This window comes from Astatotilapia calliptera, chromosome 14 (assembly GCF_964374335.1).
Source record: "Astatotilapia calliptera chromosome 14, fAstCal68.1, whole genome shotgun sequence".
Taxonomy (NCBI): domain Eukaryota; kingdom Metazoa; phylum Chordata; class Actinopteri; order Cichliformes; family Cichlidae; genus Astatotilapia; species Astatotilapia calliptera.
This window is the reverse complement of record NC_137435.1, coordinates 11,797,642-11,822,235: the sequence shown is the minus strand read 5'-3', so window position 1 is coordinate 11,822,235 and position 24,594 is coordinate 11,797,642. Positions and strand designations below refer to the sequence as shown.

Genomic DNA, 24,594 nt, shown 5'->3' with positions numbered 1-24,594 from the left:
AAGTGCTATGCAAGAAAAATCTTTACTATATAAAACAGTCACTTTAACATAAGTGTGTGTGTGTGTGTGTGTGTGTGTGTGTGTGTGTGTGTGCGTGTGCGCGCGTGCTATCCCTTCTTTGTAAAGCTGTCATTTCTGTCTTTTATAACAAAGCAGGAGCGTGAAAGAGTGTGATACCTAATCAGCAGTCTTCAAAAATGGATTCGTTAAATCATGTGATGATCTCACAGCAGCGCCTAGGTGACTGTTTTTAATTTGATTCTCTTTGGATGACGTCTTTTAAACAAATGTGCCTTTTTGCGTGTGGTTAGTTTAGCAACGATTGGTGACTAAAGCAGAGTCAAGGATGCAATTTACATTTTTTCCACATTAGTGCGAACACGGAAGGCGCGTGTGCCTGTGTATGTGTGTTTGTTAGGCTTGTATTTTGTCGTAATGAGGAAGGGATGCAGAGCAGTAAAAAAAAAAAAAACGGAACTGCTATAGAAGGCAGGGGAGACAGGCGGGTCGGTTTAAAAACACGAGTGGGAGGGAAGAATGCACCCCCCGCAGCCCTCACCTTTGACCTTTGCAGAATGTAGGCCTCAGGGGCAATCCCACTCCTGGGGAGAGACAATGCTGCAGATACCTATTGAGCCTGGCTTTTTACTCCTTTACAATGCCCCCCACCCCTTGCTTCCCCCCCCCCTCCTATTGTGTTCTTTACTACATAAAAACTTCTCACCACACAAGGTCCACGTTTGGATTTGGAGCCTGTATTCAGGGCTTTTGTGCCTCCACATAAGGCTTGAAGCAGGGGGAAAAGAAAAAACGCCTCCCTCTCTCTCTCACTTACTCATGTCTTTTTTTTTTTTCTTTTTTTTTTCACTTCCTTTTTTTTTTTGCTGGTTTATTTTCCCCAAAAGCAGTCTGACATTCTGGCACCTGTTTTCCTCACAAAACCGCTTATTTATCCCTGAATTATTAACCAAGAGCCCACAAAGTGTCTGCCACTTGGTGACATGCCCTGACTTCATGGTGGGGAAGGGAGGGCTGGTTGCTGTAGCAACAAGGAGGGCCTTTATCAAGAAAGTGGGGGGGGGGGGGGGGGGGCGCAATTTAGCCAGTGTCTCCCATCTGCGTTGTGGAGGATCCACGAATGAAATGGTTGGGCCGGAAAATGTTACAGGATTAGTGAAATGGACGAGAGCAGGAACACTTTTGCATTGAAGAGACATGATGTGATGCTTTCAGCGCTGCAATTTTTGGGAGAAGTGCATTTGCTCATCACAATGGCTGTGTATTATGGAGTATGATGAGCTCTGTAATGAGCACAGTGGAGCAGCCTGGAGAGAGTGACCTGTACTTTTTGTATTTCAGAAATATAGATGACACCCAAGGGAGGGGAGGGGGGTGTAATATGGTAGAAAATGGAAAAGCTGGTTAATAACTTTTTCAAATTTGTGCAAGAATGAGTTGCAGTAATCCCATAAAAATGAAATCGCAGTTCTTTTAGGATGTTTTATGTTGAACAGAACGATACACACATGCGAAACAACATGAAGCTGAGGAGTATTAAGAGATCCGTCATCACACAGAGAAAGGGCAGCAGCTGTCACAGGGTTTTAAATGTGCATCTCCCCATCAGGGGAGCCGCAGCACTGAAGAGTCTCGACTGGGTAAAGCGATAGTCAGGTCAGAGGCACACAGATGGAAGCTCTGAGTAACACACGTTAGCGGGTGTAGTGAGGGGCTGAAGTATGGCTGAGAAGTGGGAGAGGAGGGCTTTCTTTGTAGCCCTAAAGAGCAGCAACAGCGTTTTGAAGTGGATACAGGCAGTTGCTGAGAGCCTCAGGAGCAGATTGAGCAAAGGCGGGGTGCAGCATGGAGGAATGTAAGCCAGAGCCGGCTGCAGGGGCCCCAGCCAAAAGGGAATCGCGGTGTTGTAGGAGCTGAGGGAGCAAGCAGGAGAAGCTTGTTTCTCATCTGTCTTCAACCTGAGGACTGAGAAGGGGAGAAAAAAACGCTGTGTTTTAGATTCTAACCTGCAAGCTGCCTTCAAAACTGACACATGACGAATGACCTGTTGATGCTGTGGTGCACAAACATGTTAGTTTGAGTCCTTTTAGCAATGACGTTATACATGTTGCACGGGTCATGGCTTGATTTCTTAAAAATAATAAAAGGGCACATAGAGAGTTCAGTCCAGTCCAGCCTGATTTCTCCTGTGGGCCTTAACAGTAAATCTTTATGGTTGGAGATCACACCTCCCGCATGCACTTCCAATAAAACGGTCCCAGTTAAAGACAAATGGGTTTTGTGGAACATGCCTTAAGGGCCGCGATCTGTCCATCAGATAACCTCCTGAACAAATGGCTTTACGCACTTAACGATAACGATTAGTGGAAGGCCATCGATCACTTGATTCTTATCTGTTCATTGAACAAATGTATTTATTTTTATTTTGAAAAGGCCGCGATTGTAAAACAGTATACAGAGGAAATTATACAGTTTCATTTTACTGTTAATTGTGTGGAAAGGATTGTTTTTCACTTTTTCCCAGCAATAAATCATGCCACTAAATTCCCTGTGAGATGAGTCAAGCGCCTATAAGGGGTTTTTAGCCTGACAATGAACACCACTGAGAATTCCTAAGTAGGTTCAATTAAATTCGCTAAATCTACATTTTAGCTTCGGCCTTTTTTTTTTTTTTTCTTCCGTTTTCACACGTTATCAATTTGATTATCCCCATTTGTCCCTCATAATACTCAAAGATGAAGAACTGAGCTGCTATCAACATCACAGCATGATATCTCTTATGTCTTCTGTTGTAAAGGGCTGGCTTTCCTTTGTAGTGGCACAGATGTAATAAAGCAGCAATGGGAGCGTCTGGCAGACGCCTCAGGCCAAACCGGTCCAGTGAAAGCAGATCTGTGAGGAGATGGAGCTCAGATAATCAGAGATGAATTGGGAATGTTGACCAGAGAAATTTCTTCCACTCTAGTTCTCTCAACAGAGTGACACTCTCCCCTCCATAGCCACTGTTTAGAGGCCCACCAGTTACTGACTGAGGCCAGATTTCAGGACAGGACAGGGGTTTTAAAGGGACTAAGTCAAAACTAAAGCAGATGTGTGTGGATTTTAGAAGCCAGAGCATTGAGGGTCTTTAAGTGCAGAAAGTTGCCATAAAGTGCAACAGTGCAAAGCAGCATGAAAGCGATCGCCACGCATGACATTTAACACGGAAATGTGGATCTCATGGGATTGGGTTTGTTTCACGGCTTCCTTTTTTTTCCCTTTGATTCTTTTTCACTCAGTCTAGGATGGATACAGGAAGATAAATTAATGCAGTCAATGATCCCATCAAATAACATCTAAAAAGGATCAGGATTTTCTTTGATCAGGAAGATTTCCGACCCTGGAATATTCATGCACACATGCCCCCCACCCCCACCTCAGTGGGCTGATTCGCTCTTTCTCTGGATGTGAATCCGCAGCCATGCGTGATCCAATTAGTATGATGAGCACAGGGTGTAGAGCGAGGCTAATGTTTGCATGTCCAGGAGAGTAAATGGATTCTTAGAATGGATTTCCAGCTCCCTTGAGTCTTAGCGGTTTGTGGCCTCTCTGCAGGAACTATTGGCATAGTTAAACCACTGTGTAACTCTATGGCCAATCCTCCTGCTTGGCTCTATCGTTATCCAGTCTGTTGATATGGATAATGAATAGTGGCCCCCTTAGACAAAACTAGAAATGGTGGCATGCAATTTTGATGCCATTCAGGCTACACACATTTTACCTTATAATTGGCCACTGCTATACTGTTTGTTTTAGATTATGTATGTCTGCAGCAGGAGTCTGTTTAAAATCATACAGCTAAGTATGCGAAGTAGTAATGTGTATTTTAATGATTTGTTACCCTGCTGGATATTTCTTAAATCATTATGAGTCAGATTGGAATGAGTAGTAGCTTACAATCAAACACAGACACACAGGAAGTGGCCACAGGTTTATTCCCTTCCATTCACCATACTGTAAAAACGCTAGTCGCACTCTTGATATAATTTGGAAACCGTCTGGAGGAAAAAAGACACACGATGAAGAGTGACAACAATATATTGGAAATGAAGATCAACACAGCCTCTGTAACCCCCCCCATTATTATTTTTTTAAGATCCATTTTTAAGCACATTTTAAGGCACTGTGCTTGAACGACAGGGTTAAATGCTAACCTTAGCACGACTGCAAGCTGCATCCATAAAAAGTATTATGTAGTATTTCAGCATAGTCTAGAATGGGGACAGCAAAATGAATGTAGGTAGAAAACTCGGGAAGCAGATGGCTAAGCAACATAAAAATAAAATGCCTGATTTTATTAATCAAAACTGGAGCACAGACTTCTTGGATGGTGTGCTAATAAAATTAACTACATAGCAAGCCATGTCTGTGTCATAGATGTATTAAAATTAATCTTAAAAAGGGGGGGGGGGGAGGCAACAACACCACAAACCCAGTTCAGGTGCAGTTCAGTCAACAGAGTTGGTAGACTGCTCGTATTTGGCCACTTGTGTCTGTCAGATTTAACTGTTAATTTATTTGTTACAGTGTTAAATTGGTCTGTTATCCTACTTTTTCCCATCATTGTTACACGAGTCTGTGGGGATTCACTCAAGCAAGCCTCAGGTGACTGGATGAGGACCTGCAATTTTTGGGTTCTAATAGGCAGCTGACTGACAAAATAATTTGTCATCTTAATCTTGCCAAGACAATAAACAAGTGTTCGTCTCTCTTTTCTTCAAAGTGAAACATAAGGACGCTTTTTGTTGAACATCAGACTAAATAATACCGGACAAGATTGGGGGGGGGGGGGGTTTCACAACCTGTCATGTCAGCTTGTGCATTTACTGTCTGAGCTATAATGGATAGCTTGTACCTCTGCACAATGAAACTGTGTTTTTTGGGAGGGGGTGAAAATAGATCACTGAGGCATATGATCCTCATGTTTTCTATTCATGAGGATAAAAGAGGCTAGAGCGGTTGCTACAAAAGCCAACATCTTGTAGAAAGATTAAAGTGGATGACAAGAAAAGCTCAACACACGGCTGTGATATACATGATTCCCACTTTTCTGTCAAGGTGCTAAAATTGGGCTGAGTTCTGCTTGTTTGTTTGACTCGGGTGTGCGCATCCTTTGTCGTTACAAGGTTATTCTTCCATCCTAACAGCCTGTTCATGTTGAGGACAGATCTAATCTCTTGAAAGATTTAACATCCTGGGCTACTCTGATCTGCGGCCAAATCATCAGAAGGATTCAAGGATGCTGTGGATTGGTGGGAATACAAAAAGGAGGGTTTGGTTTTGTGTCGGAGGCTGCTGGACAAATTTCAGAGCCTTACCAGTCAGTCCACAGCCTTCTTTCTTTACTCCTGCAAGAAGCATCCCTGCACTTCAGGAATCTTAACACGATCTCAGAGGATGCACGTGAATCTGTCATGTGTTGGTCTGTATGATCATCTAGATGATGGATTGGAGAGACACACAAGACCAATATTTACTGCTGAACTCTTAAAGTTGTGAAGCATTCAGAGTAAGGTGGCCTTATCGCCAAAGCCAGTGAGATTCTGTTGTCCAACAGCAGTTTATTTCAGTACTGAAAAGACTGTTTCCAAGTGGATGTTCAGATCTTTCTTTGTACTCTGCTGCTGCTGCCCACCTCAGTGCAGCACCACTCTAAATCTTCTTCTCTCATCTCTCTGTTCTTTGGCTAAATCTGGCTCTCAAATTGACATTATCAGTCTGAATGACAGCAGCAGAGCGAAATGGCTGTGCAGAGGCAGCAGTGTGCTGCTAGCTTTCGGAGACAGTCACACTTAATGCCTCTAACCCCATCAATTTGTGAGCAGAGATTGAGTTTCCAGAAGAGCATGAAGTGTGTGGTAAAGCTGTTGACTGTGGCAGACACTGAAGTTTGCTTTTGAGGGAATTCCAGACCGACATAGTTGAGAGGCTCCGGGTCGTCTTGTCCAGCGAACAAACCGTCTGACCTCTGTCGTAGGAAGGTCGTGCGGTTGACCTATGCTGTTAACAAGGGGGCATGAAAAAACAATCGCACGTATGATCAGTCTCTCAACCAAACTATCATAATAAATCAGCGCTGCAAAGAGCATACTGACCTGCTAGAGAAACCTACTCGGCGGTAGCTGCTGATTGAAGTAACAGGCACAAGACTTCTTGGCTTGGAGTGTATTAACACCAACAGCAGCTAAAACAAAACTCTTCAACAACATAAAGAATAGAAATATAGTGTTGGATCTCCTCAGCAGGTCCATTTGTGACTCTATGGTCAGACCCTGCAATCTGATGACCCCAATAATCCGATGAACTCCTATAAGCAAGCCCTTGGTCACAGTGGGAAGGAAAAAAAATCCATTTTAACAGGAAGAAACCTCTCATCTGCCACGACTGGTTGGTGATGTGAGAAGGGAGACAGAACAGGCTGTGGAGGAGAGCCAGAGATTAATAATAACCAATGATTAAATGCACAGAGAGGGGTGAGTGAAGAAGAAATACTGCATCGTGGGAAGTCCCCGGCAGTCTAGGCCTATTACAGCGTACATAAAGGAGAATTCAGGGTAATCTGATCCAGTTTTATCAAAAAGGAAAGTTTTAAACCTAGTCTTAAAAGTAGGATCGGGGCTTGACTATTCAAGACCTTGTATGTGAGGGGGAAAAATATCAATATCCTTGCGATTCCATTGCATGTTTACGTCTACACCTAGCAAGCATTGTCTGTGTGTCTTTTGCACTTTGCAGTCGAGTAAAAACAATGTGCAGTGCCTCTCGGTGAGGTGTCACTGCTGTACGAACAGTGATGATAAAACCAAAGGGCAGTGAAGTCACTGTTTTCACAAAGAGTGCAACAAAAGGTTTTCATCAGCCTGGAGCTCAACAGTAAGCAAAGTCCAGGCTTACCGCACTGAGCGGTGCTCATTTCATTTGACTGTTTAGAAGTGTTTAGCTTTGTGCAGCAGGAAATAATTTATGACAGCAAGCAAAGTATGTGTTTATATCTCAAAGATGAACTCAATGCTCTAGTTTGACTATATTTCAGTAGATACACGATTTCCAGCAAAGGTGTTTTGTTATATTTTGACCTTGAAGACGCAGTGTGTGTTTATTAAAAATGTTTTATAATATGTATTTTCTTTTTCCGTTCTGTATTTAAATTTTTCAAGCTGGTTTCAGGTTTTCAAGCAAAGAGAACCTTTTCCTCTTCTGTAGATGCTGAAGCAGCAGCGCTGCACAGGGATGATTGCTGCTCTTTACAAGACAGGGCTATTTTCCATTCACAGCGTAGGACTCTTCCTCTGATATGGAAAGTGAGCCTCAGAAAATGCTTGATCTGCTCTTTGATGTTAAGGACTATGCTGATCTCTGAACTCGATGAATAGCGTCAGTTCACACACAGATCTGTCTGTAAAGGGTCTTATCTGGCTTTATGAGATGGTTAATATCATCTTGGCATATAGGAAAGTATTATGGTTAAATTTAAGGCCAATGAACGTTCATGAAAGCCTACAAAAGTATGAGTCGCTTATGTTGCGCACTTCCTTTTACTGTTATTCATGATGCCGCAGGGACAGCACATCTGTGCTAGTTCACCTCAGGGCTGCCTGCACTCTCCTACTATTTTCATTCTGCTTTTGTAGTCCATAGGGTTTATTTTAAATGACAGAGGAGGTATTTATGCTAAAATAAATAAAATACATCAACATTTGTTTTCACTGTAGTACTCCAGGTGCACACATTGCATCATTAAACACATAGTTTTAGACCGTTTTGTGCTGCTTTTCCAGCTTGGAAATGGAATTAGATACAAATCTGTTCCCTGAAGTATTTTCCAACCACTCCTTATCTTTTTTTCTGCTTTCAGATGAAGCTGTGGAACAAGTATAAGGTAACCAGTATCCCATCTTTGGTGTTTGTGGACGCCTCCACGGGGAAGATCGTGTGTCGAAACGGTCTGCTGGTGGTCAGAGATGACCCCAAAGGTGAGCTCAAGCATCTAGAGCTACAAACACACACACAGGCCACAATATTAGTAAAACCATGTGGCTGATTTATTTTTATTTCCTAACCTCAAGCTCTGACTCTAATCCTCTTTACTGAATGGTTAACCCTAACCCCAGTTCAACCCTAGAAATATGACTGTTTAATGAGGTAATGGGAAGACGTTTTGAGGGTCAAAAGGACAAACATCATAGATCAGTTTCTCGCACAGTTTGTCTGTCATAGCTTATAGCGCTGAATTCTTGGTGGGTAGCAATCATCAGTCACTCTTGGCTGAGAGTAATAAGCAAGCAGCATAACTCATTGAGAATTGCATACTGACTTCACACCAGTCTATCTTCTCTACTGTAACACTTGTCACTTCCAAATGTATCTCATGAAATGGCAGCAGCTGGGCTGTAAAATTCCCCCTGTGGCAAAAGGGTATGAATGAGCAACTTGAATAGCAAACTTCAAGATAAGAAGATGTTAAGTTTCTATCTGCATGTGAAGAAAAACATGCTGCATGCATGAGCAAAATATCTTCACGGTGAAGATAAACAGTCGCTCGTGTAAATTCTTTAGTCAGGTGGAAAAACAAACCCTCATGGGGAAGAGAGAAAATATGTAAATGTATTTATGGTGTTATTAGAAATGTTGGATGCTAGACTTAAAGATGGCAACCCTTTCAGTCTTGTTAAAACTGCCCAGCTGGCATCTTCCTGTTTCTTTCCCACACAGTTTAAATCAAATATAGTAACCAAACACCTTCTTGGGCCTTACAAAAGGTTACTGTATCAAATTCTAAAAATGATTTCACCTGAGGTTTTATGAAGGGGGTGAAAAGGCTTTTTTTTTTTTTTTTTTTGTAATGATTGTTTTGTGTTCAGTGTGCACAAGCTGAACATGGAGCTCCTAACAACCTGGTTTAGCCCCTACATCAGAATAGTTTCACAGGCCAGTGCTGTTCAAGCTTGGATTTGTTCCAGTGCTGCACACTGCACGTGGGCACTGTTCATACCCTCCTACTGAGCTCATGAGATTTAACCCAAGAATGACAAAAAAAACACTCTCCTTGCCTGTTAGTGCATCTTTTCCAGTGTTAAAAACCATAGGTATAAAAGTCATAAGATTAATAATTTCTCTTTATTTGTTGCATATTGGACAGTTTATCTTTTTTTAATGGTAACAGTAGGATGATTTCATGCTGAAACACCTTTTTTAATAAAAATATGATTCTTCTTCTACTTCTACTTCTACTACTACTACTACTACTAACATAAACACCTCAATAATGATTTCCCATCACACCAGGAACTACTTTAGAACCACCAAGAAACTGGCAAGCACGTCTTTGGACAGGTTCAAACTTTCTTGGTGTGAGGTGATCGATGCACCATCGTGCTGTTATACTGGCTAACTCATCAAATCACACCTTCAGGTTGGTTAGCTAATGTCCTACCCTCTTCTAGTTTAGTCCGTGGTAAATGGACTATAATTTATATAGCGTCTTCTTTTTTTCTTTTTTTTCTTTTTTTTTTTTTTCCCCCTTTAAACTCATCTAGCAAGCAAAGAACTTTTTACACTCCAAGCTACATCCACAGAACTACTATTCAAGACCCTCTCTAAATCCTGAGCCCGGGTAAACAACAAGACTTCAACCACAGGTGAGAATTGGGTAACCAGTGAGGAGTACACGGGGTCCGTCCAAGAGATTGGACTGAAATAAATACTACACAATTAGTATGACTTCTGAACTTGACTTGCTGTATCCTCTGGCAAGGTGAGATGTGTAAGATCACACCGTCCTTGAGATCAGTCAGTGTCTCTAGGCCCTCGGAAACTACCGGTAACAAGGGAGGAAAAAAACAAAGCGTATTCTCCAGGTGGTTGCCGAGGTGTTGTTGCCAGCTGCTAAGTGAAATTGGTCGCAATTAAGGTGCTATACCAAAAATACATATTTCCCACCTGCTTTTTTTTATTTGTCATTTTGCTTGGTAGACGGTGACTCATCTGCAAACTACTAATCCTCACACAATTTTTCCGTTGCACTTTTTTTTACAATTTTGCTATCACTCACCATTAAAAACTAAAGGTGACCAAAGCAATCACAATGATTTTCTTTTTCCTCTCTAGTGACCTCACTGTGTCATGGTTCACACCAATCATGTTGTTTTGTTTTGATTTCTCTTCTGCAGTGTCATCTTTTTAATTCAAATTTATGTCACATGCTTCCTGTAAATACTTATTTATTATCTATACGTAAACCACAGCCAAGCGTAACAATTTGAGATATTTATTTATTTAACTTCTGTTTTCACTCAGTTTTCTATCTGCTAATTGAAAATGTGCATTTAAATTCTTCATGTAAATTCTTAGTTTTATAAGCAATAAGAATATCCAGCCTACCACATTGGGTTCACACCATAAATAAGTCGTTTAAGTTAACCAAAATGTAATGAGTGCAGTAACTAAGGTCAGACCCACATTAACTCGCACACAACACACACCTCAAATTCCTGGTGAGGATTTACTGTGGATATTTTGCCCAGTCCCATCATTCAGCGTTTGTCTGAAGCATTTTGCAATAACTTCCCCCCTCGTGTTTGAGTTAATGCCGCTATAATTATGGTGCCGTGTGAATATTATAGCGTGTCCATGTCTCACACTCTCGTCTTTGAAACCTATAATTTCTGCACTTTGAAGTGGAGATGGAGAATTAACAAGAGTGATCTTGCATTCCTTTCCTGTATTGAGGGCGTCCATCTGTGGCTGAGACGATCTCAATATTTTAAAACGCTGCCTCTTCAAAGCCTGTTAGGTCAGCTTTAAAAAAAAAAATGGTGTCGTGTCATGTGAGAGGGAAGAATAGCAGCCATGTGAGGACTGTGACAGATTTCACTGTCTGTCTAATGAAAGCTGGTCCAGGCCTGCAGTGATATTTCCACAGTTCATTAACTAGATGTGAGCTGAGAAGATATTAAATTGGTGGCTTCAGTAGCAAAGAGAGCCACCAGCACTTCAGGAAGTTTTGCATCTCTTTGAAATAAAAGGCTGTGCTTTTTTTTTTTTTCTTTTTTTTTTCCTTTCTTTCTTTTTTTTTTAAACATCAGATTTTTAAATTTGATGTATTAAGCTGTGGACTGTTCCTAATGTGACAAATCAATTCAGGTGCAACAGCCACGGCTGGGAGAGGTAAAGGGCAGCAAAAAGTTCGCGTATGCTGACAGTCGGAGGGGCGGGTGAACAATTTGGGACCCCACTGCCTTTCACTGTCGATGAAAGGCCTGACTTGAGTGGTGGCAGACTAGCCCTGCAGCGTAAAGATGGAGTGCACTTTTACAATCAGGACAACAATGAAAGGCCGCGCCAGCGCAATGCAGACGTGTCGTTCCTGCCTAATGAAGCCCCGGACAACAGCGCTCACATAAAGAGTCCATTATGAACCAGCCATACAAGCTTTTATTTATGATTACACCCCCCCTTTAATTCAGCTGTACCAAATGCATCTCCAGAGCTCTCCGGGAACAATGAAAACACCTTGAAAAGGAAATGAAAAGTGTGAAAGAGAGCAGGAGGGAAGTATTTCTGACAGCCTTCATTTGCTTAAGAGGTTCGACATTTCTTTTTCTTTAAGTGTGTGTGTGTGTGTGTGTGTGTGTGTGTGTGTGTGTGTGTGTGTGTGTGTGTGTGTGTGTGTGTTCACATGCGTGCATATTTTCAAAGCAGAAAACACAAAACAGCCCTTTAAAAACATATTTCAATGACAACTGTGTGTGGTGGTTTGACATGTGACACCCTTAACGGACACAGAAAAGCTGTCTGTGGGTCTTCTGCTGAGCTGAAGTGTGACTCTTGAGTCCACATTTCAGTATCTAAGCAGCTGTTAGATGGATTACCGTGATGTTTTGTAAATATTCATGATTCCCAGACATGAAATCCTAACAGTGTCACTGTGAGTTATAGTAGTTTTAAGTGTGAGTTAAAGCTTTGTGCAACAGTGGACAATTTGTCATGTTATTAATAATGAATGCAGCCAAATACCTATGAAAACACAGCGTCATCATCTTCTGTTGCACTTGCTCCACTGGTATGGAACAAAATACTGGCATTTAGCTCAAATCAGTGCCACGCAGCAACTCTTAGAGCCGCTAGCATGGCAATAATCTCTCGTTTTCCTTCCCATGTTTCCCCTTTCTTTGCCCCCTCTGCTTTCCTACCCTCTCTCAGGCCTGGAGTTCCCCTGGGGCCCGAAGCCATTTGCGGAGGTGGTGGCAGGACCTCTGCTCAGGAACAACAGACAGACAACAGACAGCAGCTCTCTGGAGGGACACTATGTGGGAGTGTATTTCTCAGCACACTGGGTGAGTGGAGAGAAGACAAAGAGGACCCCATCTTTTTTTCTTTTCTTTTTTTTTCCTATTCAGGGCTCCTGACTCTGTGAAAACATTGAGACATCAGAGAAAAAAGAGCGGCGGCAGCACAGCAGAGCAGGAAGAGGCAGGAACAGATAAGAGAGAGGAGCGAGACTCCATTGTGTTTGACTGTTTACATTACAGCAGTTGACGATCTCCATCAGTCCTTTCACCACCAACTGTGGATCAGTCACCACACCCCAAAGACGTCACACCGTTGTTTCTTTTCTTTGCTGCCGCTGCCGATAGCCAGCGAAGGTCATGACTCACGATGCATGGAAGGCGTTAAATCATCGCTGTGCTGTTCCTGATGAGATGCAGCGCGAGCTGCCGAAGCCAGTCGGCGCAGCAGCTGCCAGAGCCGTAGCCTCAGATACCGGCTGCTCAGAATGGTGACGCCTGAATGCTGGCGCAAACCCCAAAGCCATATAAAACTGAAAGGACAAGTCACAAAAAGCAATTACAGGAGTTTATTTGCGGTGTTTTACACCAGGGTCCCCAGGTTACTCGTGTAAATCTATCTGCTACTAAAGCAGTCTCACAAAAACGAAATGCCAGCACTTTGCCTTGGCATCCTGATAGTATATTTTCTTTACTTTATTTCCCTCCTTCCTGTCAGAGGGACCTAAATGCCCCATGGCAGAGACACATGCAGCGTGACCTTCTCTTGTAGTGGGAGAAAACTTTAGTGTTATCACGATAGTACTAAAACAAGCTTGTGTAATGAGCGATGAACACACTTATACAGTGTTTATATCTGTAAGGTATAAGGGAAGATCGCACTTACTACACAAGATACTTTGTGCTTTTGTCCCAACGTCCCTTTGTGTTGATATGATGAAGTGCCACTGTAGGAAGCTTTAAGCTTCTCTACTTAGTAAACAGGAAGATGAGATGAGCCTTAGACATATGATATGTAATTAAGTCTAGCAAAAATACCTCAACATATTTACAGGGAAGGAAACTGAAGCAGCTATGGCATTAATCCATATTTACAGGGAATGTGCTTACTGTGTGTATGTTAAAGATTTAGTCACTGTGACACAAGCAATAAATCTGGCATTTTTGAGAAATTATTTTGGGGCATTTTTGCCATTATTAGACAGGACAGTGGAGAAAGCAGGAGAGTGGTGCAGACACAGAGCAAAGGCTCCAGGCTAGAGTCGAAGTTGGGCCAGTGCATTCAGCCTTTTTGTGGAAAATGGTCGCCTTTGTCCGTTTTGATACAAGAGCATCACACAGTTGCTGCAGATTTGTTGCCTGGACAGCCATGATAGTACTGCACATAACTGCATTAAGATTTGTTGACTGTGGAGGCTTTTAGAGTACTGTACAGTGAGCTTATTTTCATGTTCAAGAAACAAGTTTGAGATGTTAGAGACTAATGTTGAGACATTAGTCTCCAGCCATTGTAAAATGGGTATACTGTGATCATAAAGGGATGATTATGGTCAGCAATAATACTCAGGTAGGCTGTGGATGTTAAATGATGCGTAGTGTGGCAAGAAAATATCCCCACACCATGACACCACCAGCAGCCTGAATCATTGATGCAAGGCAGGATGGATCCATGCTTTCCTGATTTGTTTTGTTTTTAATGCCAAATTCTGACCATAACATCTGAATATTGCAGCAGAATTGGAAACTCGTCAGACCAGACAACATTTTTTCCGATATTCTGCTGTCTAATTTTGTTCAGCCAGCTTCAAAGTTTTTATGTGTTGTGCTTTCAGAGATGTTCTTCTGCATACCGTTTTTAGAACCAGCGGTTATTTGAGTGTACTGTTGCCTTCCTATCAGTTGAAAGCAATCTGGCTATTCTCCTCTGACCTTTGACATCAACAAGGCGTTTGTGGGAAAGTCCCAGCAGATCAGCAGTTTCTAAAATATTCAGGCCAGCCTATCTGGCACTGACAACCGTGCCATATTCAAAGTCACCTCTCTTCCTCATTCTGATGCTCAGCTTGAATTTCAAGAGGTTGTCTTAAGCATGTTTACATTCCTAAATGCACAAAGCTGCTGCCATGTGATTGTATGATTTGATATTTGTGTTACTGAGAAGTTGAACAGGTGTACTTGGTGATGAGTGTATATGTATGTGTATTTTGGTACTTTCTGTCCTTGTGCTTCTTAGCTGAAGCAGTCTGCATTCATTAATTGAATTACTTATCGTTCATCGGCTAATCAAAGTTTAAATAAGTACAGTTTGAGAGAAGAGAAGAAAATCTATTGTCCCTGAAATCATTTTAACCTCAGTTTCACTCCATGCAAACATGTGGCATGCATTTTGTAACTGTTCAAGCTGATTTAAATATTACGTTTCTATTTTATTATGTATTCACAGCAGAGAAAACAAAGAAAATACAGATATGAAGCAAACAGAGCATGGGAAAGAGGCTGGAAGTTGAGACTAGTCTGTTTTGCTTCTCACTGTCATGGTGCTCTGATGTCATCGTAATGCCAGCCATACCACCGCTCCCCCTTGCCTGGATAGCGTTGGCGCTCTAAACACATAGTAGAGCAAATACTTTCTTAAGCTCGAGTATTCCTCGGGATTAACGTTTTAAACAGCCTGGATACAAAACAAGACAGAATTACTAGTTTGTGGAAAGGTGTTTGGCGGCAGAGAGGAAAATAGTTTTGGGGAAAAACCCTGGGAAATGAGCACCTTATCACTTGTGACTGTGTATATTAGATGTTCACTCGTTCGCTCTCTCTCAGTGCCCACCGTGCCGCAGTTTGACTCGTGTGTTGGTGGAATCGTATCGGACCGTCAAAGAGTCGGGCCAGAAGTTTGAGATAGTGTTCGTCAGCGCCGACAGGTGAGCGACACTGCACCTGCCTTTTGCCTGTTAAGAACCCAACTGGGTCCCTGCTTACTTGTTGTTATTAAAACCAAGAAATCAGCATCTGTTGTCTTCCTGTTCGGTTCTCCCCTCCACCCCGCTCAGGTCAGAGGAGTCCTTTAAGCAGTACTTCAGCGAGATGCCATGGTTGGCAGTGCCTTATTCAGATGAGGCTCGGCGATCGCGGCTCAACAGACTATACGGAATACAAGGTATTTCACCAGCTCCATCACCGTTATCGCTGAATAGGCATGTTTTTCCTGGCCTGTTATGCTATTTATCCATTGCTTTGTTGAGAGTTGCAGCCAACCGCATCACTGCACAAAAGGCAGAAAAGCATCCATCATCTCCCTGTGATAAGAGGCTGATGCTAGTGATAGTGTTGGTTAGTTACGCTGTTGTTTTTATTGGCAGATGTAAACAGCAGGAAGACAATAGTTCTTCCTTATTAATTTATTCAGTTTTGGCACTTTGAGCGCTACAAGTCAAGATCCTTTTAGTTACATCACATTCAAGAGAAGGCCAATTTCTTCAAAATCTAATAAATAACAGTACAGATCAGGAAAAAATATGTATATGTGATTGAGTACAGTGTGCCTTTTAAGATAAGAGCAGAAAGGGGATATATCTATTTTTTTTTTCTCTCTGCCAAACTTGGTTATGTTACATACTGAAACACTGGCACGAAGGCTTGACAGCTCTTTGTGTTGGGCGGGCAAAACAGCAACACAGATCGCCCTGCAGCCTGGGGAATGTGGGCTGGTTATCCAGTTTACCGTCTCAGTGCGGAAGTGCCGTGCCTTCCTCCCGAGTGTGTTAGTGGATGACTCTGGATGAAGTTAGCGAAAACTGGCCGTCGGCCTGTCCTGCAAAGAATTTGAGGAATGTGTACTGGACGAGTTAACACTGCCCCCCCCCCCCCCCACACACACACACACACACACACACACACACACACACACACACACACACACACTCACTCACTCAAACCCCTGCAGTCTCTGATTTCCCCCACCTCAGTTAACTTCAGTCCACATGTGCAGACAGGAATTTACTGATTGCTGCTTGCTTGCCTGATTTGTGTCTGTTTCTGATAAAGGATTGTATTCACGGTGCGGGTGGCTTGTAAAAGCACTGTCAGAGGGGTAACGGACAGAGCTAGAGGGAAGTGAGAATCCCCAAAAAGAGGTTTAAAAAAAAATCTCACTGTGAAAGGGAAAAGAGTGCGTCATGATGCGATAATTAAAGGAAACGACCCATAGCACCTCCCAGGCTTTTGCCCATTTCCTCCCCTCCTATGTTTCTCTTCCTTTCATCATCATCATCTTTCTCCATTCCAGGTATTCCCACATTGATTCTGTTGGACACGGAGGGTCACATGATCACGCGACAGGGCCGGGTGGAGGTGTTGAACGACCCAGAGTGCCGGCTCTTTCCCTGGCACCCTCGGCCCGTGCTCGAGCTCAGCGAGTCAAACGCCGTGCAGCTCCACGAAGGGCCCTGCCTCGTCCTGTTTGTGGGTGAGAGGCTGAGGCTTTATAATTCGGCGAAGTTCCACATGGGGCTCTGTCTGAATGAAGTGGCATTTATTTAGAGCATATTGAATGTCAGACACTGCGGAAAATTCTTCCAATGGCGAAAGGTCCCAGAGGGAAATGCTGTGGGAAATGCTTCATGTAGTATTTACTGTTTCCATCTATTTATATGCTAATACGGGAATGCTAATGCAAAAAAGAAAAGAATTTTTCCAGTGAATGGCACTGAATGATTTAGACATTAAGGTGTAGAGAGGAAACAGACATGGAAAAGAATTTGAGAGTGCAAAGTGATGACCCTCAAAATATGAGACCACCCTGGTGTCTCCTGAGGCCAAACCAAATCGCACAACAAGACTGAGGACCATCTGTACATGTAGTTTCTTTCATCTCTGCACTCATCTGTCCTCCAGTTGCCTATCCTTGCAGCCACTACTTTCACTCATCTGTTCGTCTTTTCCTCTCCCATGTGGCTTCTTCATGCTTTTAACAGAGCTCTGTTTCTCTTTCCTGGTTAATGCAGACGCTGAGGAGGAAGGTGAATTGGAGCCAGCCAAGGAGCTGATTCAACCAATAGCGGAAAAGCTCATGGCCAAGTACAAAGCGAAGGAGGAGGAGACGCCGCTGCTGTTCTTTGTGGCTGGAGAGGTGAGATAAGCCGACAGAGTGAAATACCATTTCACACAAAACTGGCATAAGCTGGGGTTTGTTTGTTTTTTTTGGGGGGGGGAGGTTTGAACATCCTGCTCTACCTGAGCTGTGCTTCGGGATGATTTAGTCTTTGAATGTACAGCTCAGGCGATCCTGTGTTTTTGGTTTCTTTTTGTTTTGGTTTGGGGGTTTTGAGGCAGATACAGACATGATAGTGAAAATGCCAGTGCAATAACACAGCGACATGCATAAACAAACATTTCCAAACATTTCTGATTTGTTTTTAAGGAGGTGGAGACACGTTAGACAAAAACAGACTCTCGGCAAATAACAGTATTCTATCCAGAGGAGGATTTCACCTATTTTTGTCACGTTGTCTTTGACCACATCCAGCAGTTACTTTCTCACTTTGGCCCTTCTGCAGTTTCTACCCACTACTGTGGGGAAACATCTGGCTCTGCTGCTGCTGCTCGGTGTTCACTACCTGCTTGCTAACTGCGTGTGACTGCTGTGAGTTACTAAAGAGTCAGTTTTCTGGAAAAACGCTGCCTGCTGCCACTAAGAGTTACCCTGCGTGAGTGGCGAGAGTGAACAGAACAGTTCAGGGTCAGAAGACCAAACAATGACTGAAACAACAGTAAAATGACTCATAAAAGGATAAATGTAGAGTTAAAGAGATACTTTGGAAACACAAAGTTGCATATTGACAATGTCAATATATGTTTATATTCAACAATTAATTTTAGCTGCTTTGGATTTGAGTATTTAAGGGGATGTATTAGTTTCAAGTAATGAAGTCAGCTTATTTACAAGTAATCCCCATGAGCCAAAAGCTCAGGCTTCAGGGTGCTCTGTAATCTCTGATGCTGCTTTCCATTTGAAGTGGGAACTGAGAAATCCAGAGTTACCAGTTGGAATTTTCCACTCTAGCACCCCCTTCAGTCAAACTTTCCACTCAGAAAGTCAGGGCAGCCACACCAACCTTGACTTTGCAATTAAAAAAAAATTAAACTTTAGAACATGTGCATATGTGCAGTAGATGATATTTCCACAACTTCAGTGGCTACTAAAGCATTTGAGGCCCTGTTCTTGAATGTGCAAGAGAGGCATTCAGTCCCATCCATGACCTACAATTCAACTGTGCGCCTCTATCATGATGGGTAGACGCAGAGCGTGGCAGCGCTCTCCCTCACAATACTGACAAATCATCCTTTCTATCTGCGCAGTATCTCCTCCCACATCTTCCCCGTGTGGGATGAGCCGTGGAGTTTTCATAATACTTGTTATCTTGTGTTGTTCTGCCTTGACCTCTCCAGAACTGGTGCAGCAGCAGACATAATTACCGGATTAGATACCTCTCCTCAGTTCCCCCGCACTCTGTCCTCCAGCCAGCCTTCCTCCCAGTTCAATCTGGGGGTGACGGCACTGGTTTCTGGTGTGTCACTTGCCCAAAAGCAGGCTCTGGTTTCAGCTGCATGTCTCGCACATGTGCTAAATGGCAGCTCAACTCTGTCTGCTTTGGAATATCAGTGGCACATGTACGCAGACCTAGAAAAGCTTAAGTTTTAAGGAAAGCACGAGTTGGACTGATAGCGTTTCGTGTTAAATGTGTCAGGTCAAAGAAATGTTGGCACAAACACAAAGAAACGCTGTTGCACTGGAGCTTGCGGTTATTCAGGAGCAACACATGCTAAGCCGTATACTTTTACATCCATGTAGTGCAGGTCTAATTTCCTGGCTGTAGCTCAGCCGGCTATGAAATCACCAGGTTTCCCCCTCCAGACTGGGTTGCGTCAGATATCGCTTCCCATGTCAGGCATTCTGTGAAGCTTCCATGCTCTGGGCTCCTTCAGCTAAGCTTGTGCCCTGGTAGGCACACACTTCTCTGCCAGACCAGCTGCTGGGTTTTCTGTGTCCATGAGACAGCAGTATGTTGGCAGCCCCTCAGGGGGGAGGCCAGTCTGAGCTGAATGATACAGGATCTTCTTACCCAACTGTAAAAAAACATACGCCACAGGGTAGTACAGTATACTGATTTATAATCGCAGAATGAAAGATCTTTTGTTCTTTAACTTTTGCTGTGTTCTGGCTCTTGCATGCAAAATGAACTTGAGCGGTATTATCCAGTCACATAAGAATTTAATAGACTTTTGTGGCAGCCAGAAGTGACTGTGATTCTGCTCTTCAAAGCTTTGTTTTTGCCTGCTTGATTTGTGTGTGTGCGCGTGTCCCTAAACAGGATGATTGCTTTGACTTTGAGATTATAGTGGGTTTCATAACCACTCTGGTACTGCATTTATTCAAATCATAGCACACTGACAGTTTCTTTCGCATTCATTATGTTTTAATGTAAAATGTGAATGCTTCACATATGCACATTTTGATCATGTTAGTGGAAAGACAAGGTCATACTGTGGTCCAACATGTTTATACAGATCAATAGTATAACAGTGGTGGTCCCTCGAGGTTAATGCCTCGGTTTTTGCCTTAATAAAATCTTAAAGAGATTACTTGTGTTTTTAAAAAAATGACCTGCACAGTGGGTTCATTTCTGGGGTCAGCCTCAAGTGGCCATCCAAGGCACTCTACTGTTATATGGCCTTAGCTAGTAACAAATGTATATGGGGTTTTGTTTGTTATTGCTTTTTCTGTTTCTGCAGTGAGGTGTCAAGCAAAAGCAACAAGTGGGGATATAATAACCTAACCGGCCAGTCAGAAGGGTTATGCTTAATTATCTTACCAGCTAGTGACCCAAGCAGGTCTCATTCAGCGATGTAGACAAGGGCTCTGGGTTGTGAGAAAGTCTGTGCTGTAGTAGAGATGTCCAAAGCTCGATCTTATGCCTCCATGTTTCTAAATGGATGACCGGTAACTTTACATGTGACCATGTGTGTAAGCATTCACAGGAACAGTATTTTATCTATGCGGGCATTGCAGAAAATGACCTCATGCAAATATTGACAAAGCACACAGCTAAACATCAAAAAGGAAGATAAAGGCCTGTGATATTTAGCGATTGTGTGTTTATCTAGCTTGTTAGCTGCTAACCAGGGGTGCAACAATACTCATATCGATATTGAACCGTTCGATACAGTGCTTTCGGTTTGGTACATATATGTATTGAACAACACAAAATTTTTAATTTATTTTATCAACTTTTCTTCTGACGATGCTGTCTGTGTTGAGAGCTCAGTGTATCTGCGTTCGACTACTCCGCCTAGGCTGCACTGTCAAGCGCAGATCCACTGAGCGCAGCGCAAGCTAGCAAGACAGAAGCTAAGCTCCTTACAACATGGCAATCCCCCACCTTCATTCAGATCTGGCCTTTGGAACTATTTTGGTTTTCATGTGACATATGACCCTGAAGGTAAGCGCGTCATGGACAAAAGTAAAACAGTATGTCGATGTGCCATGCAATGCTCAATTACATTGGTGGGAAGTAGTGCGTTAGCGCAGTTAGCTCATTAACGTGTTGACTCCGTCCAGCCCCACGCATGGGGCGATCCTGGTAACTCGTTAACAGAGATTTGCGGCATTATGGCGTTAATGTCATTTTAACGAGATTAACGCTGACAGCACTAGTGGGAACACAACGAATATGACTGCACATTTACCCGACATCATCGTAGTGCAAAGTCAAGTGGAAGCAGACAAAAACGACAAGCACACATGCTACAAACTTTACCAGAGTCATTTAGACAGCCGTTAGCACATGATTCTCCTTATGGGGACCTGATATGTTTAATATGCTGCTGAGAATATAGCCCAGAAGAAGCGTATAGTATAGCTTTTATTTTGGAAAGAGCCATTTCTCTGTAATAAACTCTCTTTTCCAAAGATGAGTGATTTCTCGATCAGATAGATGTATTTTTTTATTATTTTGTTGTTTCAGCAACATTACATTTAAAAACTGTACTTTTGAGTTAAAATATATATTTATAATTTTAATAAATGACAAATTAAAAAGGCATGAACATTTTTTTTGTATCGAAAAAATATCAAACCGTGACCCCAAAGTATCGAACTGAACTGTGAATTTTGTGTATTGTTGCACCCCTACTGCTAACAGGCTACGTCCACACTAATGCATTTTTGTTTGAAAACTAATCGTTTTCTCTCAGTTTTGGCCTCCCGTCCACAGCGAAAACGGAGACTAAAAACTAACTAAAACATGACGTATGTTAATCATATGATGCAGTCATGTGACCAATTAAACCAAGATAGCGGAGGGCATTATACAGCAGTTGTTTTGTTTGCTCTCAATTTTAACAGCCCTATTAAAGATTAATATCAGTCAGTACATGCTCCAGATAGCTTTTCTTCAAATTCTTTAACTAGCACTCGCTTTTGCAATTTTGTACTTTTGTGTTAGTCCATTTAAAAAAAAAAAACTCGGTGCTTTTACTCAACATTTTGTCGCGATGTTTCAAAGATCAAGAAAGTAAATAAACGACAGACAGAAATGAGGCAGGTCCAAGCTTCTTGTTTTTCACGCATGCGCAGTACTGGGACGTAAGTGTTTTCAGACGTTTCTATGTGGACGAATCTACTTGGGCTAATGGAACACAATTATTGCATTGACTGAGAGTTTAAGTTATAACTTTTTTTCCCATCTCATAGTACTGTGTATAAGTCTTGAGACACCCCTCATTTCTTTACATTTTGCAGGGAAAATGGGAAATGGGCGAATCAATATACTGGAATTTTGAAATTTTTTGCACATTTCTATAACTGTAACTGTGTAGAAAAATTAATCTGTTGGATTTTTTTATTTATTTATCTGTGCACCACGTAAAAATGTTTTAAATTTCAGCAGTATAAGGTAGATATATCTATGACAATGACGACTTTTTCTCAGGACATCAAAGGTGACCTGTGAGATGGACACAACCCCAGCTCAGGAGCGAGTGGCTGGGTTCATCATTATCAGCTGAATCCTTATCAGATGGTCGATGTCTGTCTGTGAAATGCCACAATGCATCAGTAATCAGAACAAGCCTGGCACGGCCCAGCAGGTCCCACACGGTAAACACAAGCTGAGCCTTATCACAGCTGTGAGTTTGGGTTACAGCAGAGGCCCTTTGTCTTTTTCTTTTTTCTTTCTTTTGTTCTCGGCTGAGCTGCAGAGGGCCCCTCTGAAATGACTGCACCTCGTGAGAAGCGTGTTTGCGTGGGTTCTCTCCGGGTACTCCGGCTTCCTCCCACTGTCCAAAGACATGCAACTTGTGGGGATAGGTTAATTGGATAATCCTAATTGCCACTAGGTGTGAATGTGAGTGCGAATGGTTGTGTGTCCCTATGTGTTAGCCCTGCGACAGACTGGCGACCTGTCCAGGGTGTACCCTGCCTCTCGCCCTATGACAGCTGGGATAGGCTCCAGCGCCCCCCGCGACCCTGAAAAGGATAAGCGGAAGCGAATGGATGGATGGATGGATATATGCACGGAGGTGAAGACTGTTGCAGAGATTACATCTTCTCATATCAAAAATGCTGAAAAGGTCACACTGATGGATTTTGGAGTTTCTCTCGTTGTGGTTTCTTTACAGATGATCTCTAATCTACGCTTCGTATGGCTGCAAGTGAGCCTGCAAGCAAGAGCTTTTATTTGTAGTCGGAGAATTAAGCAGTATTTCTCTCGTAACAACATTGTCCTTGGTGACAGCTTACATCTGTGAGCATTAAGTAGTCGATGTACGGTGATTTGCAGCATAATAAAATGGTCTATTCAGAGGAAGTTAGCTGCCTATAACAAAACACCACACTTCAATTCATCTGTTCCATCTGTTAGCAGTTTTGCAAAGTAGAGGTCACAGACTTCATCTTGGCATACTTATCCTTTTTAGGTAGCGGTGCAGCTATTTAATGAAAAGTCTGAGGGCTCATTGTGGGTTTGATCCATTTAACAAGAGTAGCTGCGGATCCTCTGATAACAAAGAAGAGACAACAAATTGAACTTCGAGGAGTATCACATGAAGCAGGAAATCATTCCAAAGTTGCGATATCGTTGACTTTGTTCCACTTAACTCACTCTGTCACATAAATCAGTAACTAACAGCATCAGAGGCCTATATTTAAAGTCCAGCTCTTTGTTGCAGTGCCACCCTCTGGCCTTTCCTTGTATGTTCTGCATTTGAAACTAAATCTTTGCCATATGGAAGTGATCTTTAATCTTTGAGGCTCTCCCTCCAAGCCAGCAAGCTAAGCTCAGGAGAAGCTGGGCCATCGTGTCATGAGGATGAGGAAAATGTTGCAAATGATATTAGTATATTAGCTGTAAGCATTTAAGAGAACTATGTGACCTCGCTAAACCCAACACATGAAATTCATTCACCGAGAATAATGGATCTCTGTCCAGGCAGGAATGCCGGTTGCCGAAGCGCTCGTGGCTGGAACTTTAAGCTGAATTACGAAACTGTGATTTCATGTTCAGCCTCAATAATTGATGGCCCTCTCAAGCTTGTTTGAAAGTTGCTGCTTCCTTCCCCCCGTAGTGATTCATATCTATAATCTCTGGGTACAGAGGTTGTAATCCTGACTTGTTAAGGGGTGAAAGGTGATATCAAGCCTCAGGCTAAAAAAAATGGTGAAGCTGTTTTAAAATAACTGGAAAGAACTCAAACTGGAATCCCCACTATACACCCAGCAGCAATGTATTTTTAACACACCCTCTCTCAAATCTGCACTGCTCCATCTCCCGCTAACATCTGCGATGGGAGTCAAATCTGATGTGGGTGAGCTTTTGATAAAGGAAGGATGCTTCTGGACACCCACCGGGGTCCTTCACGTCTTTCTATGCAGCAGGATGTGTGACTAAGGAGCGGCTCTGTGGTCTCCCTGGGCAGGCCGCCTGCAGGAAGATGGCAGAGAAGAGTTTCTCATATTCTCTTTCAAGAAGTGTGCATTAATAAATGGTGCCAAGCAGTTCTGGATTTTATAGCGTGGCATAGTTCAAGTGCAGGGCGCTGTCCTCGTTTTCTGAAGTGTGAACTGCTGTGGAGTACGGAAATGTCTAGAGTGTCTCCTCCAGGTTTTTGGTTGTACTTCAAATGCCATGTCAGCAAATGTGGCCAGTATAAAAGCTCCCTCTTATCTCCCAACAAGAATCCCCATGCCATGTAC

The 24,594-nt window shown here is 42.7% G+C and overlaps 1 protein-coding gene across 2 annotated transcripts in view; it reads left to right on the top strand.

Annotated features, from left to right (window-relative positions):
• The window catches only part of nxn (nucleoredoxin), a 71,226-nt gene that overhangs the window by 44,576 nt on the left and 2,056 nt on the right, over nt 1–24,594 (top strand). For both annotated transcript variants that reach the window (XM_026192667.2, XM_026192668.2), the window contains exons 2-7: nt 7,913–8,030; nt 12,259–12,392; nt 15,165–15,265; nt 15,395–15,501; nt 16,630–16,809; nt 17,348–17,472. In XM_026192667.2, the coding sequence (XP_026048452.1) occupies nt 7,913–8,030; nt 12,259–12,392; nt 15,165–15,265; nt 15,395–15,501; nt 16,630–16,809; nt 17,348–17,472 (765 nt within the window). The remainder of the gene's footprint in view (nt 1–7,912; nt 8,031–12,258; nt 12,393–15,164; nt 15,266–15,394; nt 15,502–16,629; nt 16,810–17,347; nt 17,473–24,594) is intronic.